The sequence below is a fragment of the Bubalus kerabau genome, chromosome 5 (assembly GCF_029407905.1).
Source record: "Bubalus kerabau isolate K-KA32 ecotype Philippines breed swamp buffalo chromosome 5, PCC_UOA_SB_1v2, whole genome shotgun sequence".
Lineage (NCBI taxonomy): Eukaryota > Metazoa > Chordata > Mammalia > Artiodactyla > Bovidae > Bubalus > Bubalus kerabau.
In genome coordinates, this window is record NC_073628.1 from 81,401,854 (window position 1) to 81,422,373 (window position 20,520).

Here is a 20,520-nt window from a genome sequence, read left to right on the forward strand (position 1 = left end):
ATGTAGAATTCCCACGTAGTATCTCAAATTACATAAAATGGAAGCAATTTTTAAAGCTTTGTGGGAAGTTTTCGTACTAATGATAAAAGTTTTTCTTTTTTTAGGGAAACTGAATTATAATGTATCATGTAACTGTATTTTAAAATGTTGGTCACTGAGTATCATGACCTTTGAACTGGTTTCTGCTCCTAAAAGTATACCATCACTAAGGTAAGACAACCAAAGTCTTCCTTCAATTCAAAACCCTCAATTGTGTTTCTTTACAAAATAAGATTTGTGTAACCAACTGCCTTCTATGGGACAAGAACTATGGTAATAGTGGATTCAACTATTACACAATTATGTTAACATTTTTTTTTTTAAACTTTACATAATTGTATTAGTTTTGCCAAATATCAAAATGAATCCGCCACAGGTATACATGTGTTCCCCATCCTGAACCCTCCTCCCTCCTCCCTCCCCATACCATCCCTCTGGGTCGTCCCAGTGCACCAGCCCCAAGCATCCAGTATCGTGCATCGAACCTGGACTGGCAAATCGTTTCATACATGATATTTTACATGTTTCAATGCCATTCTCCCAAATCTTCCCACCCTCTCCCTCTCCCACAGAGTCCATAAGACTGTTCTATACATCAGTGTCTCTTTTGCTGTCTCATACACTGGGTTATTGTTACCATCTTTCTAAATTCCATATATATGCGTTAGTATACTGTATTGGTGTTTTTCTTTCTGGCTTACTTCACTCTGTATAATAGGCTCCAGTTTCATCCACCTCATTAGAACTGATTCAAATGTATTCTTTTTAATGGCTGAGTAATACTCCATTGTGTATATGTACCATAGCTTTCTTATCCATTCATCTGCTGATGGGCATCTAGGTTGCTTCCATGTCCTGGCTATTATAAACAGTGCTGCGATGAACACTTGGGTACACGTGTCTCTTTCCCTTCTGGTTTCCTCAGTGTGTATGCCCAGCAGTGGGATTGCTGGATCATAAGGCAGGTCTATTTCCAGTTTTTTAAGGAATCTCCACACTGTTCTCCATAGTGGCTGTACTAGTTTGCATTCCCACCAACAGTGTAAGAGGGCTCCCTTTGCTCCACACCCTCTCCAGCATTTATTACTTGTAGACTTTTGGATTGCAGCCATTCTGACTGGTGTGAAATGGTACCTCATAGTGGTTTTGATTTGCGTTTCTCTGATAATGAGTGATGTTGAGCATCTTTTCATGTGTTTGTTAGCCATCTGTATGTCTTCTTTGGAGAAATGTCTATTTAGTTCTTTGGCCCATTTTTTGATTGGGTCATTTATTTTTCTGGAGTTGAGCTGTAGGAGTTGCTTGTATATTTTTGAGATTAGTTGTTTGTCAGTTGCTTCATTTGCTATTATTTTCTCCCATTCTGAAGGCTGTCTTTTCACCTTGCTAATAGTTTCCTTTGACGTGCAGAAGCTTTTAAGGTTAATTAGGTCCCATTTGTTTATTTTTGCTTTTATTTCCAATATTCTGGGAGGTGGGTCAGAGAGGATCCTGCTGTGATGTATGCCAGAGAGTGTTTTGCCTATGTTCTCCTCTAGGAGTTTTATAGTTTCTGGTCTTACGTTTAGATCTTTAATCCATTTTGAGTTTATTTTTGTGTATGGTGTTAGAAAGTGTTCTAGTTTCATTCTTTTACAAGTGGTTGACCAGATTTCCCAGCACCACTTGTTAAAGAGATTGTCTTTAATCCATTGTATATTCTTGCCTCCTTTGTCAAAGATAAGGTGTCCATATGTGCGTGGATTTATCTCTGGGCTTTCTATTTTGTTCCTTTGAACAAGACAAGGGTGCCCACTTTCACCATTACTATTCAACATAGTTTTGGAAGTTTTGGCCACAGCAATCAGAGCAGAAAAAGAAATAAAAGGAATCCAAATTGGAAAAGAAGAAGTAAAACTCTCACTATTTGCAGATGACATGATCCTCTACATAGAAAACCCTAAAGACTCCACCAGAAAATTACTAGAACTAATCAATGACTATAGTAAAGTTGCAGGATATAAAATCAACACACAGAAATCCCTTGCATTCCTATACACTAATAATGAGAAAACAGAAAGAGAAATTAAGGAAACAATTCCATTCACCATTGCAATGGAAAGAATAAAATACTTAGGAATATATCTACCTAAAGAAACTAAAGACCTATATATAGAAAACTATAAAACACTGGTGAAAGAAATCAAAGAGGACACTAATAGATGGAGAAATATACCATGTTCATGGATTGGAAGAATCAATATAGTGAAAATGAGTATACTACCCAAAGCAATTTATAGATTCAATGCAATCCCTATCAAGCTACCAACGGTATTCTTCACAGAGCTGGAACAAATAATTTCACAATTTGTATGGAAATACAAAAAACCTCGAATAGCCAAAGCGATCTTGAGAAAGAAGAATGGAACTGGAGGAATCAACCTACCTGACTTTAGGCTCTACTACAAAGCCACAGTTATCAAGACAGTATGGTACTGGCACAAAGACAGAAATATAGATCAATGGAACAAAATAGAAAGCCCAGAGATAAATCCACGCCATATGGACACCTTATCTTTAACATTTTTTTTAAAAGCACTTTACAAGAAAATACGTTAGTATGGCTTCCAATAAGAGTGTTATACCAAGACGTGATACCAAGCTCAGATTATTTTAGTTCTTTAAGGAAAAAACAGGCTTTCAGGTTAAAACAACAATTTGTAACCAAAACTTTAATCCCAAGAATTCTCACAAAACATATTACAAATGACAGTATGGAAAAAATTCTTGCACAGTATCTCAAAGTTCAGCTCTACAATGTACCCTTAAACTGGAGGCCACAGTTATCTTGAATAGTCTCAAATTTCCAAATAAAGAATGTTACAAAGAGCTATGTATTCATATACATAACTCAGTGAAACTATGAACCAACTTATCTTAACTCACTGAAACTATGAACCATGCCGTGTAAGGCCACCCAAGACAGATGCGTCATGGTGAAAAATTCTGACAAAACATGGTGGTCCACTGGAGGCGGCATGGCAAACCACTCCAGTATTCTTGCCTTTAGAACCCCATGAACAGTATGAAAAGGCAAAAAGACATGACACTGAAAGATGAACTCCCCAGATCAGTAGGTGCCCAATATGCTACTTGAGAAGAGTGGAGAAATAACACCAGAAAGAATGAAGAGACAGAGCCAAAGTGAAAACAACACCCAACTGTGGATGTGACTGGTGATGGAAGTAAAGTCCAGTGCTATAAAGAACAACATTAACATTGCACAGGAACCTAGAATGTTAGGTTAGGTCCATGAATCAAGACAAACTTATTCAAACAGGAGATGCAAAGAGTGAATATCAACATTTTAGGAATCAGGAAACTAAAATGGTTGGGAATGGGCGAATTTAACTCAGATGACCATTATATCTACTACTGTGGGCAAGAATCCCTTAGAAGAAATGGAGTAGCCATCAGAGTCAATAAGAGTCCAAAATGCAGTACTTGGGTGAAATTTCAAAAATGACAGAATCATCTCTGCTCATTTCCAAGGCAAACCATTCAATATCACAGTAATCCAAGTCTATGCCCCAACCAGTAATGCTGAAGAAGCTGAAACTGAACGGTTCCATGAAGACCTACAAGATCTTCTAGAACTAACACCCTAAAAGATGTCCTTTTCATTATGGGGGACTGGATTGCAAAAGTAGGAAGTCATGAGATACTGTTGAAGTGAAGTAAAGTTGCTCAGTCATGTCCAACTCTTTGCAACCCCATGGACTGTAACTTACCAGGCTCTTCCATCCATGGCATTTTCCAGGCAAGAATACTGGAGTGGGTTGCCATTTCCTTTTCCAGGGAATCTTCCTGACTCAAGGATTAAACCCAGGTCTCCTGCATTGCAGGCAAATGCTTTAACCCTGTGAGCCACCAGGGAAGCCCACCACCAGGGAATCACATACAGACCTTCTGACCCAAAGCAAAGGTAAACTAACTTTCTTGAAATTTCTAGGATTCCACACCAACTGGAAAACCTCTTGTCCAGTGCGAACACCAACGGCAGAACTCTCAAACCTCTGATCTAGATGCCCACATACTGTTCTCCCATCTAGCCCTGCATCTCAGGGATCTTCCAATTCAACAAAAGCAAAGCTGGGAGGGTTTCTAGCAACCCACATTCTTTGGAGTGGTCCAAAATAGCCTAAAGGTCATTCCAATTCAGCCGTCATCATAGTTTCCAACATTACCTACATAACTTTACAGTCTAATGGACAGGAATCACAATGCACTTCTAAATCTTGGGTTAGAAATATCGAGGCTCAAATCCGTACACCTTCAGCTGGGTCTTCCTGGTCCCCTCCCGCCTGGCACCCACGTGTGCTCTCGCAGACTTGGCGTCCATGAAATGCCCTATAATTAGTCTCTTTCATTTTAGTCATTCTAAGGTTCGCAGTGATATCTCACTGCAGCTTTAATCTGCATTTCCTTGATGACTAATGACATTGAGCACCTTTTCATCTGTCACCTATACTTTCTATGATGAGGTGTCTGTACAATTCTTTTGCCTATTTTTAATACCTTTTGCTGCTGTTGAGTTTTTAGTTATGTTGTTGAGTTCATGAAATATCCTTTATCAAATAACATACTTTGCAAATTTTCTCTCAGTCTTTGGTCTTTTTATTCTCTTAGTGGCATCCTTTGAAGAGCAGTTCAATTAAACCACTTGCCCTAAAGACTGCACTTTTGGTATCACATCTATGAAATCTTTTGCTTGATCCAAGGTAGAAAAAATTTTACCCTATATTTTCTTCTAGCAGTCTCGTAGCTTTGGATTTTCATTGGTCTTTGATCATTTGAGTTCATTTTTACACGTCATAAAAGGTATGGATTAAAGTTCACTCTTCTTGCATATGGATATTCAATTGTTCCATCACTACTGAAAAGGTCATCCTTTTCCCACCGGTGCCTTTGTGCTTTATTAAAAAAAAATAGTCAATTGTCCACATATTTGTAGAAACATTGTTTTGATGCTATAATCCAATGATCTATATGTCTATGTCTATACCAATACCATGCTGTGAAAACATCTTTTATTTTAAACATAAAAATGCAGATCTTTTTTAAATTTTTACTTATTTAGTTTTATTTATCTGGCTGCACCAGGTCTTAGTTATGGCATGTAAACTCTTAGTTGAGGCACATGGGTTCTAGTTCCCTGACCAGGGCCTGAACCTGCGCCTCATGCACTGGGAGCACAGTCTTAACCTATGGACCACCAGGGAAGTCCACAAATGTAGATCTTAAAGCCAGATCAGCATGTCTCAAAATAAAGCTTGATATAAACAATCCCTATTGTATTTAGAAAGGATTCTTAGTTTAGGACTTTAATAATAATTTAAACTCTCTTACTGACAAACATCACATTTAGTATCTTATAGTTTATTATTTTCATAAATTATTTACTTACTTTATTTACAGTAAAAAGCATCCTGAGTAGTTTACATGCCATAAGGGGTGCGTGCCAGGGTGGGGGGGGGGGGTTAGATGATTTAAACAATGCTCCAACAAAAGCTCTTATAAATTTTCATGTATTACATCATTTCTCAAAGAAAAGCTGGTTCATACTCAACAATTCTGTTTCACTACAGGCATCTTAATGATGACTGAGATTCGGATCTTTCTCCATCAGTTCCCACCTTGGTTAAGGCCAACAGATCCTTCCAGCTTTTCAGGCCTGAAATTTGGGAGTCATACTGGATTCCATTCTTCCACATCTATATTCAACCCATTAGCAAATCCTGTCAACTCTATCATACAACATATTCAGATTCTTTCTACCCCCAGATATTACCTGATTCAAACTATCATCTTTTACTTGGATTATTTTTACAGCTTCCTAAATGGTTCCTTACCTAATTGTGTCTTTAAGTTGAAGACTCAAGATAACAATTCTTACCCTCTTCGTTTTCTAACAGAACAATTCTTATCTTTGCGATGAAAAAGTCATCAACAATTCTAAAGATTTAAGGACAAAATCCATTTGCTTACAAATCAGACAGATGCATAACAGGAGAAACTCTTCCTCAGCTATTGATCAAAAAGCAACTGCTATCCCATACAGTTCAGTTCAGTTCAGTCGCTCAGTCATGTCCGACTCTTTGCGACCCCATGAATCGCAGCACGCCAGGCCTCCCTCTCCATCACCAACTCCCCGAGTTCACTCAGACTCACGTCCATCGAGTCAGTGATGCCATCCAGCCATCTCATCCTCTGTCGTCCCCTTCTCCTCCTGCCCCCAATCCCTCCCAGCATCAGAGTCTTTTCCAATGACTCAACTCTTCGCATGAGGTGGCCAAAGTACTGGAGTTTCAGCTTTAGCATCATTCCTTCCAAAGAAATCCCAGGGCTGATCTCCTTCAGAATGGACTGGTTGGATCTCCTTGCAGTCCAAGGGACTCTCAAGAGTCTTCTCCAACACCACAGTTCAAAAGCATCAATTCTTTGGCGCTCAGCTTTCTTCACAGTCCAACTCTCACATCCATATGTGACCACTGGAAAAACCATAGCCTTGACTTCTAGACGGACCTTTGTTGGCAAAGTAATGTCTGTGCTTTTGAATATGCTATCTAGGTTGGTCATAACTTTTCTTCCAAGGAGTAAGCGTCTTTTAATTTCATGGCCGCAGTCACCATCTGCAGTGATTTTGGAGCCCGGAAAAATAAAGTCTGACACTGTTTCCACTGTTTCCCCATCTATTTCCCATGAAGTGATGGGACCAGATGCCATGATCTTCGTTTTCTGAATGTTGAGCTTTAAGCCAACTTTTTGCTCTCCACTTTCACTTTCATCAAGAGGCTTTTTAGCCATCCTATTAAGTACTAAAAAAAAAAGCTAAAATTTAAGAGCTAACAGTAGCAATTTTCAACTTACAGAAAATAATGTGTTACCAATGGACCTTCAATTTTCAACAATGCTGCCAAGACAATTCTATGGGAAAAAGATTAGTCTTTGCAACAAAGAATCCTGAGACACATGAATAGCCTGCAAAAGGATGAACACCTTTCTCACAACAGACAAAAATTAACTCAAAATGGATCAAAGACCTAAATGTGAGCACTAAAAGTATAAACCTCTTAAGAGAAAACATAGGAGTTAATCTCTGTGACCTCAGGATAGGCAATGATTGCTTAGGTATGCTAATAGCAAAAGAAACTGATATACAAATAAAATAGAAACCTACTTACTCCTCTCCAAGTGCTCTCCATTTCAGCAAGTAGCAAACTTTTTACCTAGCTTTTAGGTAAAAAAAACTAATAGTAATCTTTGTTTATTCTCTGTCTCACATCCACATCTAATTACAGTACTTTCTATTGGTTTTACCTTCAAAATATATCCCAAAGTGGGATCAGCTCCCACTGATCACTTCTTAATTCTCCCACCAAGCTCATTCCAATTCTCCCCTGGACCATGGATCTTCTAACTCAAGATGATCCTCTATGTTAAGAACTCCTTTGGGACTACAGTGAAATTTATGGACTCCTTGTCAAAAACGTGCTTTAATGCATAAGGCAAAATACATAGGATTACAAAGAAATCAATGGTATTAAAAGTTATCAAACTGTTAGGAAAACAAAATTTTGAATAATAATACATATGAAGTGAAGTCACTCAGTCGTGTCTGACTCTTTGCAACCCTGTGGATGGTAGCCTAACAAGCTCCTCCATCCATAGGATTTTCTAGGCAAGAGTACTGGAGTGGGTTGCCATTTCCTTCTCTAAGGGATCTTCCCAATCCAGGGACCGAACCCAGGTCTCCCACATTGTAGGCAGATGCTTTACTGTCTGAGCCACCAGGGAAGTCTCTAATAATACATGTACTTCCTTATTAATATCTTAAACAGCAAGTCTGATTAAACTAATTGTGGAGAAATAGGAAAAGGAGTTCGTCAAGGCTGTATATTGTCACCCTGTTTATTTAACTTCTATGCAGAGTACATCATGAGAAATGCTGGACTGGAAGAAATACAAGCTGGAATCAAGATTGCCGGGAGAAAGAGCAATAACCTCAGATATGCAGATGACACCACCCTTATGGCAGAAAGTGAAGAGGAACTAAAAAGCCTCTTGATGAAAGTGAAAGTGGAGAGTGAAAAAGTTGGCTTAAAGCTCAACATTCAGAAAACGAAGATCATGGCATCTGGTCCCATCACTTCATGGGAAACAGATGGGGAAACAGTGGAAACAGTGTCAGACTTTATTTTTCCGGGCTCCAAAATCACTGCAGATGGTGACTGCAGCCATGAAATTAAAAGACGCTTACTCCTTGGAGGGAAAGTTATGACCAACCTAGATAGCATATTGAGAAGCAGAGACATTACTTTGCCAACAAAGGTCCGTCTAGTCAAGGCTATGGTTTTTCCAGTGGTCATGTATGGATGTGAGAGTTGGACTGTGAAGAAGGCTGAGTGCCGAAGAATTGATGCTTTTGAACTGTGGTGTTGGAGAAGACTCTTGAGAGTCCCTTGGACTACAAGGAGATCCAACCAGTCCATTCTGAAGGAGATCAGCCCTGGGATTTCTTTGGAAGGAATGATGCTAAAGCTGAAACTCCAGTACTTTGGCCACCTCATGCAAAGAGTTGAGTCATTGGAAAAGACTCTGATGCTGGGAGGGATTGGGGGCAGGAGGAGAAGGGGACGACAGACGATGAGATGGCTGGATGGCATTACCGACTCAGTGGACAATGTTTGGGTGAACTCGGGGAGTTGGTGATGGACAGGGAGGCCTGGCGTGCTGCAATTCATGGTGTCGCTAAGAGTCGGACACGACTGAGCGACTGAACTGAACTGATCTTCCATATAAACTTTAGAATATAAACTTTTGCCCTTCAATATCAACTTTAGAAACAAATGTTCTTTAAAAAAACTTGCTAGGATTGCTTTGAATCTATAGACCAAACTGGGAAGACCGATATCTTGACAGCACCGAGTCTTCCTATCAGACACAACATCTCGAGATATCTATTTATTCAGATCTTTGATTTTTTTCCATCAGAGTTTCATAGTTTGCTTCATACAGATCTTGTACATATTTTATTAATTTATACCTAAGTCCCTGTTTTTCTTTCTTTTTGGTGCTGATGTAAATGGTATTGTATTTTCAATTTCAAACTCCAATTGTTCATTGCTAGCACTGATCAACTTATTGTTGAAAAAGGTGTAAAAGTGACTCAGTGGAGGAAGGAGTCTTCAACAAATGATGGTGGAACAACTGGATACCACAGGGGGAAAAAAAAACCTTTGACCAAAACTTTGTGACTCACTTAAGTTACCTAACAACAGATCACAGGTTTAAGTGTGAAACATAACCATAACACTTTGAAAGAAAACACAGGAGACAATCTTTGTGACCTAGTTTTGAAAAACAGATTTTAGACATGGTCCTCAGAAAGTAATGTATAAAAGGAAATAAGATGATGAAAAGACAAGCTACAGACTGGGACAAAGATGCAAAAAAACTGAATCTCTCTCAGCATTACTGACAGAAATCACAGTCACTCAAGAAGAGTCTGATAACCTCTTTAAAAATGAACATATATTTATCATATGACCCAGCAACCATGCTCCTGGGCATCTATTTCAAAGAAACAAATTATGTCCACACAAGAACCTATATGTAGGTGTTCAGGGCAGCTTTATATGAAGCACTCAAAAACTGGAAATGAACATAATGCCCCCAAGAAGAGAATGGTTAAGCAAACTAGGACCTACCTCCACACCACAGAACATTACTCAGTACTGAAAAGGAACAGCCTATTGATACATACAAGAATTTCAATCAGTCTCATATTTTGCCACCTAATGTGAAGAGTTGACTCATTGGAAAAGAATTCTAATGCTGGGAAAGATCGAAGGAAGGAAGAAAAGAGGAACACAGAAGATGAGATGGTTGGATGGCATCACCGACTCAATGGACATGAGTTTGAGCAAACTCTGGGAGATGGTGAAGGATAGGGAGGCCTGGTGTGCTGCAGTCCACTGGGTTGCAAAGAGTCAGACACGACTTAGCAACTGAACAACACGGGCATTAGAATAGGTGAATAAAGCCAACCTAAAGGTCACATTTTGTATGATTACTTTCATACAAAATTCTTAAAAGTGATACAGTTATAGAGATGGAGAACAGACTAGCAGTTGCCCTGAGTTAGAGATGGGGGGAGAGAGGTGGTTATTTCCATAAAGGGACAGCAGGAAGGAGGTCTGTGGGTGATGGAACAGTTTTTGTGTTGACTGCAATGGGGTTACATGAATCCACACATGTGCTAAAACAGCACAGAAATAGGCAAAATTACACAAATGTCTATTTCCTGGTTTTGATTTGGTACCATAGTTATGTAAAATGTAACAACTGGGTAAATGGAACATCTGTGCATTATTTTTTATGATTTCCTGTGAGTTTATAAATGTTTCAAAATACAAAGTTATTAATAAAAAAAGTCATATATTTTATAAAAAGAAAACTAGATCACATCATTCCCATTCAAAAAATCTTCATGGCAGAATAAAACCCACACCCCATACTGTGGCCTAAAAGACCCCTTGCTCCTCTCCATTACTGACTCCCCCCTGCCCCCCGCAGGTCTTTTCACTTGAGACACACTGGCCGTGCTGGTTCTCCAAACCTGTTCTCACCTCAGGGCCTTTACACTTATTGTTGCCTACCTGGAATGCCTTCTCTCAGATTATTGTATAGCTCAATTCTTCACATTATTTGGTTTCCTGCTCATATGTCACTTCTTCTGAAGAAGGCTTCCTGGACCATGATATCTAAGTTAGCATTCCTTTCCCCAAAATAGACATTCTCCATCCTCTTACCCTGTTTTATTGGACTGCCTATTACTTATTCCCTGTTCAGCCCCAAATCATAACATATGCAGGCAAATAAGTTTTCTGAATTGCTAACCTTTGAATTCCCAAAGCTCAGTAGGACCAGGCATATAATAAAAATTCTGTAAAAATGAGTGAAAAAGTAAATCTTCTGAGATTAAAGAAAACTATACTGATATAACTGATCCATATACAACACCAAACCGTAAGGCTGATGTATAACTTGCACCATAATACAATGAATATGATGAGAGAAAAATTTACATAACAAGGATTAAAGATAACTACATGTTTTTACATTCCGAATTCTCTCCCTTTGAATCTGGCTCTTCCTGTCACTGTCCTGACAAAGAGAGTTTGTCTAATCTGGGCCTTACCTTCAAGAGGAATGGCAACTTCTGCCTTTATCTCTTGGAATCCAGCTGTTGTCTAAGAAGGGTGAGTACTCAGAGAGCCATGCTAACAGAAGTCAAGCCACATGGCGAGGCTTTGGAAGAGGACAACTGCAGAGGGAGAGGGGAGGCATAATGCCAAGGAGCACCAAGGCACCAGACACGTGAGCAGAGAAGTCACCTCGGAAGGGATTCTCTGGCCCAGCCATGCCTGCTGGTGGCATGTGGATCACAGATGAACCACCTGGACAAGCCCTCCCTGAATTCCTGACCTACAAAATGAGAACAAGGCAAAAATGGTGATTTTAAGACACTAAGTATGGTAGCAGTTTGTCACACAGCAATAGCTGACCAGTACATCAGGCAGGAGCGGATTTCTTAAGGCTAACCAGGAAAGAAGTTATAAACAACCAAACAGAACGTCACAGGATAGAATACAATGGGACAGAACTGCCAAACAAGCATCAATACAAGCAGAGAGACCCAGAACATCTGTTTTTAAATTTATGTGGCTCTTCAATGTAATCGGGAGGAAGTGATGGGTGAGGTACAGTAGAGAGGAAGACAATACTCAAGGATGCTGGAAAGAACAAAACACAGGGGCCATATGATGATTCAGCCTCCATTCACTGGCTAAGCTCAATAGACGACTACACTCAGTTGTTCGTTTTTACAACTAAGGAGAATCTGGAGAAGGAGTTAAAAGGTGAATAAAGGGATCAGAGGAGGTGAATAAAGAGATCAGAGGAGGTGAAAAAAAAAAAGTGGAAAGACAATGTACCTGAATCCTTTTGAAGGAAAGGATTTTAAGTAAAATTTAAGTAATGCTGAAGGATTCACTATTTTCTAATCTACAGAGATTAAACTAAAAGATAAGATGTCTACAATAAACATGAATGAAAGACGTTGAGTGCAGTTAAAGACAGAATAGGTTATGGCAGACCCAATACTGTCTTCTCGAAATCTGCTAGAAAAGATCTGCAGCTGCTTGGAAAGGCAGGATGTGATGCTATCCAAATTTGAGACCTTCAAGGTTTCTTCTAGCATGACTCTGATTTTATGACCCAACGACTGTTCCTACTGCCAATACCTAAAGTGTGTATGACAATGATAATAATTACTTAACAGCTACTTGCCACACACTACAATATATACATTACCAACATCACTTAAGCTTTGTTGACAATACTGCCTATTAGGTATTATCATCCTCATTTTATAGATGAATAAGTACTGGTTAGCAAGATGAAGTTGGAGAAGGAAATGGCAACCCACTCCACTGTTTTTGCCTGGAGAATCCCAGGGACAGGGGAGCCTGGTGGGCTGCCGTCTATGGGGTCTCACAGAGTCGGACACGACTGAAGTGACTAAGCAGCAGCAGCAGCAATATGAAGTAATATATGCTCAGGATTAATGTGGTACAGTAAAGAATAAGTACAGTGGTCGTTACCTCTGGCTCTTGGCTAGAGTTTTCTGTGCAACAGGAGTGTCTCTGTTATGCTCAAGAGATGACTCAAGGTTGGCCCCAATATAACTTCAGGATGGGGCTGGTTATCAGAATAACTAACCATCTGATTAGAGGGTTGGAACTTGTAGCCAGACATCTGGGGAGGCAGGGGGATTGAGTTCAAACACATGGCTGATGAGTAATCAATAAAAACTCTGGACATCAAACTTGAGGGAGATTCCTGGTTGATGAACACGCTGATGGGACAGGAGGGTGACGTGTCCTGACTCCGTGGAGAAAGGGCCTGGAAACCGTACCACCTCTGAGATCTAGCCCCAAGTGTACCCTTTATAACAAACTGGAAATGTAGGTATAGTGCTTTTCTTCATTTTGTTAGTCCTTCTGGCAAGTTATTGAACATGAGGGCAGTTATGGGAATCCCCAAGCCTGTGTAGCAAGTTGGTCAGAAGCGCAGGTGTCCTGGAGACACCCCGTGCAGCTGGCATCTGACGGAGGGCAGTCGCCAAGACGACTCACCCCTTAACTTGCAGGTTCTGGCACTAACTCTAAGTGGTTAGTGTCGGAACTGAATTATAACCTACTCAGTTGGTACAGACTAATTACGGTTGAAAGAGAAGAGTTGGTAAGATGTGAAGTGCTACAGCCAGGACTCACACCCAGTACTGCTGAACTCAAAGGAAATATCTCTGATTCAAAGATAAGAGTCTAATTCAAAGGTGTTAAACCATAACACCTTTCAATTTTTCTTTTTAAAATGAAATGGTATACAATTCATGAAGATTTTAGTATCTGTACTAACTTATGAGAAATGAAAAATTATATCAGCTTAGAAAACTGAAAAATCCATTTAAGCAATTAAAGTCCCATGTCACTGCTGGCAGACATAGTTAGAAACCTCAATGCAGGGCAGCTATGAGAGTCGCTCATACGGATGGCGAAGTATCAAACAATATGAAAACAATTTAGGACCCAAAGTATAAGCCACCTTCATTCATTATTTCTAAAGTTTTGAGGCTTTTTCTAAGCCTTTCCCAGAGGACTTAAGCTTTTTAACAATTTAAAAAATGAGTTAAGTGCAGGTATATGGATAAGCTTCTACGATAAAACCTTAAACACCCACCTTCAACCTTCAGATACAGTGAAAAAGAGTCTGGTTCCTGTGTCCTATAAGCTTGAGAGGAACCACAGGATATAAATCCTGATAATACTTCACGGTCAAAGTGTATGTTACAAGTGTTCTTGGCCAACAAGACAACTTGCTGTCCACCAACAAAGAAAAAAAGTCTTACAGAATCCAGGCCATACCACCAAACACACACACACACACACACACACACACATCCATCCATTAAAAAAAATTATAGGTGACTTAAATGCTTTCTAAAGTTTTATTCCAACTTATGAACCAAAAAGGGATTCCCCAAACTTAATCTTTCTTTACTAGGATGTATGTAAATTATACTGTTTGTAAATGCTGGAAGTCTTTAGACTTAGCTGTTTTATAATCTTCTTTCTTACCTGGTCTGTTAGTGGCTGCCATAATAAAAACTTGCTGACGTGTTTCCAGACCATCCATCTCTGTAAGCAGCTGATTCACCACTCGGACACTTGCCCCTGTCTAAAACAAATATAGCTCCATCAGTTCCTAATAAAAAGAACACACTGCTATTTTTTTTTCATACAAAATATTGTAATTGCTAACTTGAATGAAAGTTTCTGTCAAAAGATATAATATCATTTCCAAAGAAGTCACTGTATCTGATCACTGTGCAAAACATGTTCTTGTCAGAGTGCTTTCCCCGCAATCCTGCTACTATCCACAATTCAGATGAGGAAACCAAGGCTGAGAGAGGCTCTTTGTCCAAGGTCTCAAAGCTAGATAAAGATAGAAATGAAATTCAGTCTCAGGCTCAGCTAGTCCCAAAGTCTTATGCTTCTGAGTCAGTTGAAGAAGCAACAGCTGAGAATTCAAAATCCTGTGATAAACCATAATGGAAAAGAATATGAAAAGAAATGTACATGTGTATAACTGAATCAATTTGCTTTAATACAATTAATATTATATATATTAATTGCATTAATATTAAATATTAATATAACAACATAAATATTAATGCACTAAATATTGATATTAGTATAATTAATACCATCAGCTTTAATACAAATTAATACAACACTGTAAATCAATTATACATCAATAAAATAAATTTTTAAAAAAGATCTAACAGCTACAGTGAATTTCCCTTTGGGCAAATCTAGACTCAGCTCTTTTTTTTAAGGTATTTAAAGATTTTTTTGATGTGGACCATCTTTAAAGTTTTTATTGACTTTATTACAATATTTTTTCTGTTTTAGGTTTTGGTTTCTTGGCTACAAGGCATGTGGGAGCTTAGATCCCTGACCAAGGATGAAGCATGCACCCCTTGTATTGGTATGTGAAGTTTTAACCACTGGACTGCCAGGGAAGTCCCAAGACTCAGTGTTTGGATGCCAGATCAGACTCCCCAGGACACTGGATATCCAGAGCTATCGATAAGCTGGGACACTGAGGCCTTTTCTCTTTTCCGTGAAGCATGTAATACAAAGCTCAGGGCAACATCCAAGAGAAAGGTTATGTATTTTTTTATACTATGCTTCACTACTCTTCCAACTCTTTATAACAGTATTCCTGAGAACTATTTCTGAGCACTCATTGTACTGAAATTTCTAAGAACAGTGACTCACAGTAGTAATGCAAGTGGTATTTAATGCAGATCAATTTATATCTTCCCCAGATAGAAACGGTGCTGAGTCTTAAAGCATATTATCTGACCCTACTTAGAGCACATGATGTCTTTAATTATATTTTCTACTGTTTCAGGAACCCTGAAAAGAATAATCGGATTACAAGGTAAGCTATCCAGAACTAACATTCCATTCCCAACAACACACTTGTGTCAAACAGGTATGACAAACCAAAATAATACACAGGAAAACAAAATGAATACAGAGACTAATAAAAATAAAACTGTTCTCCTTAGGCCGTTTTCAAATTACTAGCTTTCTTCACTTAAACAGTCTCAGCGTTCTCAAGGAATGACTTTATAAAACAACTATTTGAACTCTACATAATTTTACAAGAAGTTAAAAAAGGTTTGGTGCTTCAGAAAAATCTATAATCACTAAACTATGATACCTACCTCCCGGGCTGATCTTCGAGGGCATAAGGCATCTACTTCATCAAAGAATATCACACAGGGTGCTGAGTTCTTGGCTCGTTGAAAGACCTGTCGCACAGCACGCTCACTCTCACCAACATACTGACCATTCACAGAATGGAAATAAAATGTAGAAACAATTCAACTTTGGAGTTTGGGCCAAATTACAGTAATACTAGTTTTAAATGACATGTATATATCAGAGTTCAAAAAGCATTAGGTCAAACCACAGACAACAGCTGACATTTAACCATTTTGACCTATAAAAATAGTTTTATTTGGTTCAACTTCATAAAATTAAGTCTTATTTAAACTTATTATAAATTTCCTCATTTACAAAATGAAGACTAAATAGAATATAAGGTCTCTTCTAGGTCAAGAAAAATTCCACAATTCTATGGCATTTTAGAACTGATCAAGCTTTATGCATATAAAACACCCAGCATATATTTTCATTAATTCAACAGTATTTTAAATGCGAAGAGGACAACTTACTGTCCTACTGTTGTTTCTATATAGGTCATCTTGCTAAAGGAAGAACTCATGATCATAATATAGCATCAGAGGAGGCAAATCAAGCCAGCTAGATATCTACCAGGTTTCATAAATGCATACTGTATGGTAAAATCAAAATACAAAGCAATTCACAGGCAGCTATAACATTAGAACTAACTAAAATAAAAAGTTATATGTAAAATAGTTTCACTTTTAGCCAGGCACAAAAAATTATTTGTGTAAAATTTCAACCTAGCTAACTAAGAAAAGCTTTTTTTCTAATACTGCTAAATAAGACAGAATCTGAAAACATCTTTACAACGCCAATTATACCTAAAGTATCTTTTCTATTACTGTATGACTACATGGCCATATGAAAGTAATTAAGGCACAGAAGACATCAGAGATGACACGACTAAAGCACTTCTGTTTTCTATCTGAGGAGATCTTCTTTTCTTCAGATCTGTCCTATAGCTTTCACTGTGCTTTGCCTTACTCTGCTTCTCTCACAGGACCTGCTTTTCCAACCTACCTCAACACAGTTCTTGCAGTCTAAAGGATCATTGATCTTTCTTCCCATCGCTCTCTCATCTCTTATAGCACCTCCTACTGTTGTAATTTCTGAGCTATTCTACAATACCTTCACCATATTACAACGTAAGTCCTTGGAAAGCAGAAGCCATGACCACTTCTAATTTTTCTGTGACCATAACATCCTGCACAGTGTACAAATACAGCAGACCAATTTAGTTTCCTGAAAAAATCTAAATTAACAAAAATTAAATTTGGAATGCTGAACTGAAACATTCAGTAGATGTTTTTAAATTATCATTTTAAACTAATTGATTTTGGCTGCACTGGGTCTTTGTTGCTGCACTTTGACTTGTATATAATGCTCAACTTAAACATCTATCCAGAAAAAAACCTGAGTTTTTATTTTTTTCAAATTTCTAATTGAAGGATAATAATTGCTTTACAATACTATGTTGGTTTCTGCCATACAGCAACATGAATCAGCCATAGGTATACATATTTCCCCTCCCTCTTGAACCTTCCTCCTATCTCCCAACCCATGCATCCCTCTAGGTTGTAACAAAGTTTTTAAAACTGTGGTTATAAGTCATTCAATAGACTACTACACATAAAACTAATAACTAGAAGCAAATATATCAACAAGGGAAATATTATAATGTTTAACAAAAATAACAAAATCAAGTTATAAAAGAACACATAACATTTATAAAAAGTGGCTTTGTTTTTATCATTTATAAAAGCAGTTCCAAACATATAATGAAAGTAGACATAATAATGTAATGAATCCCAAATACCTCCATCACCCAGCTTCATAATTATCAACACAATTCATGATCAGTTTTCTTTCATCTAAACCCTGTCCACTTTCTTTCTACTTGTTATTTTGATGGAAAGCCCAGACATCATAACTTTATTTATAAATATTTTACTACCCCTAAGAGATAGTAGTTTTAACATTAACTACATGACTACCACACTTAAAAGTTATTTTCTTAATTTAGGGATAAATATATAATATATAGTAAATGTAAAAAGTGCACTGAATGAATTGAAAAAGGCTTTTTAAACAAATGATACCATTTTCATTTCTTCTTTCTTTGAATATTATGGAATAGCATTTTTACTTTTCATAGGCATAAACAGGAAATAAGAAATTCAAAGTCTCAAACTTGAGATACAAACTGCTTAAATGCAGAAAGAAGTTATTATATAGTAAATACTTCAGTGATTTCTTTCCCTCTAAGTATTTTTATTTATTAATCCTTAGCTCATCTGAAGGAAAGCAGATCAGGAGTCTGACGACAAAGATTCAAATGTCAGCTCCACTAACTCCAAGCTATTGGGCACTGGCCAAGTTATACAACTCCTTGAAACTTAAGTTTCCTCATCTGTGAATCGGGGCAACAATAATATGTACCTCACAGGGTTGCTGAAGAATAATACATGTAAAGTGCTTGACAAATTCAGAGTTAACACTTTAAAATGTTGAGTATTTTGATTATTTCCATTTTGCTGGTGAAAAAATTTAGGCTCAGATGTTAACAGACTTAATTAAGAAAGCATTTATACACAATGAACAGTAAAGCAAAGCTCAATCTCTTCACTCCTAATGCAGCGATTTTACCAAAATACCATGACTATTTCAACAATCTGAGGACCCTGTACTCTGAATGACCATTACTTTTCCTAATAAAAAATAATAGCTAATGCCACAGGAACTTACCATGTTTAGTAATTCAGGGCCCTTGACAGATATAAAATTTAACCCCGACTCATTTGCAACAGCCTAGTAAGAGAAAAAAGACACAAATAAGACAAGGATACAATAAAATACTAATAATGTGTGATAATACAAGGAATTTTTTTTTTAATACAAGGAATTTTTGCTGTTTATCTCTATTTCCCCCTTTTCATAGCTGCCTCTTTCTCATTAGAAGGACAATAGACAAATGGGAATAAAAAGAAACTCAATACTTTTCACAAATTACTCAGACAAAATTTAGATGGAAATGACCAGAAACATTTATGTAAATCTTTTGTTTACATAAATGTGGTATATGTAAGCATATTTGAAGCCTGAGTTTATAATCCTAGTAAAATCATAATCTCACTGGGCACAAATGCCCTGCCCAATGAAAGCAATCAGTCATTCATTCATCTATAATCCAAAATTCAAAAGCATCAATATTAGTCTTTATGGTACTTCAGTCAGTTCAGTTGCTCAGTCGTGTCCTACTCTTTGCGACCCCATGGACTGTAGCATGCCAGGCATCCCTGTCCATCACCAACTCCCGGAGTTTACTCAAACTCATGTCCATTGAGTCGGTGATGCCATCCAACCATCTCATCCTTTGTCGCCCACTTCTCCTCCTACCGTCAATCTTTCCCAGCATCAGGCTCTTTTCCAATGACTCAGTTCTTTGCAACAGGTGGCCAAAGTATTGGAGTTCAAATTAGTCCCTCCAATGAATACTCAGGACTAATTTCGTTTAGGATGGACTGGTTGCATTTCCTTGCAGTCCATGGGATGCTCAAGGGCCTCCTCCAACACAATTCAAAAGCACCAATTCTTCGGCGCTCAGCTTTCTTTATAGTCCAACTCTCACATCCATACATGACTACTGGAAAAACCATAGCTTCAACTAGATGGACCTTTGTTGGTAAATTAATGTCTCTGCTTTTTAATATGCTGTCTAGGTTAGTCATAACTTTTCTTCCAAGGAGCAAGCGTCTTTTAATTTCATGGCTGCACTCACCATCTGCAGTGATTTTGGAGCCCAAGAAAACAAAGTCTCTCACTGTTTCCCCATCTATTTGCCATGAAGTGATGGGACCAGATGCCATGATCTTTGTTTTCTGAATGCTGACTTTTAAGCCAACTTTTTCACTCTCCTCTTTCACTCTCATCAAGAGGATCTTTAGTTTTTCTTTGCCTTCTGCCATAAGGGTGGTGTCATCTGCATATCTGAGGTTATTGATATTTCTCCTGGCAATCTTGATTCCAGCTTGTGCTTCATCCAGCCCAGCGTTTCTCATGATGTATTCTGCATATAAGTTAAATAAGCAGGGTGACAATATACAGCCTTGAAGTACTCCTTTCCCAGTTTGGAACCAGTCTGTTGTTCCATGTCCAGTTCTATCTGTTGCTTCTTGACCTGCATACAGATTTCTCAGGAGGTAGATCAGGTGGCCTGTATTCCCATCTCTTGAAGAATTTTCCATAGTTTGTTGTGATCCACACAGTCAAAGGCTTTGCTACTGCTGCTGCCAAGTCACTTCAGTCGTGTCCAACCCTCAGTGACCCCATGGACCGCAGCCTTCCAGGCTCCTCCGTCCATGGGATTTTCCAGCCAAGAGTACTGGAGTGGGGTGCCATTGCCTTCTCTGCAAAGGCTTTGACATAGTCAATAAAGCAGATGTTTTTCTGGAACTCTTGCTTTTTTGATGATCCAACGGATGTTGGCAATATGATCTCTGGTTCCTCTGCCTTTTCTAAATCCAGCTTGAACATCTGGAAGTTCATGGTTCAC

General features: G+C 38.2%; 1 protein-coding gene across 6 annotated transcripts in view; it reads right to left on the bottom strand.

The window, feature by feature from the left end:
• Nucleotides 1-20,520, bottom strand: part of NVL (nuclear VCP like) — a 90,258-nt gene that overhangs the window by 28,949 nt on the left and 40,789 nt on the right. For all 6 annotated transcript variants that reach the window (XM_055581975.1, XM_055581970.1, XM_055581973.1 and 3 more), the window contains 3 exons: nucleotides 18,714-18,776; nucleotides 15,944-16,063; nucleotides 14,283-14,382 (listed from right to left, as the gene is read on the bottom strand). In XM_055581975.1, the coding sequence (XP_055437950.1) occupies nucleotides 14,283-14,382; nucleotides 15,944-16,063; nucleotides 18,714-18,776 (283 nt within the window). The remainder of the gene's footprint in view (nucleotides 1-14,282; nucleotides 14,383-15,943; nucleotides 16,064-18,713; nucleotides 18,777-20,520) is intronic.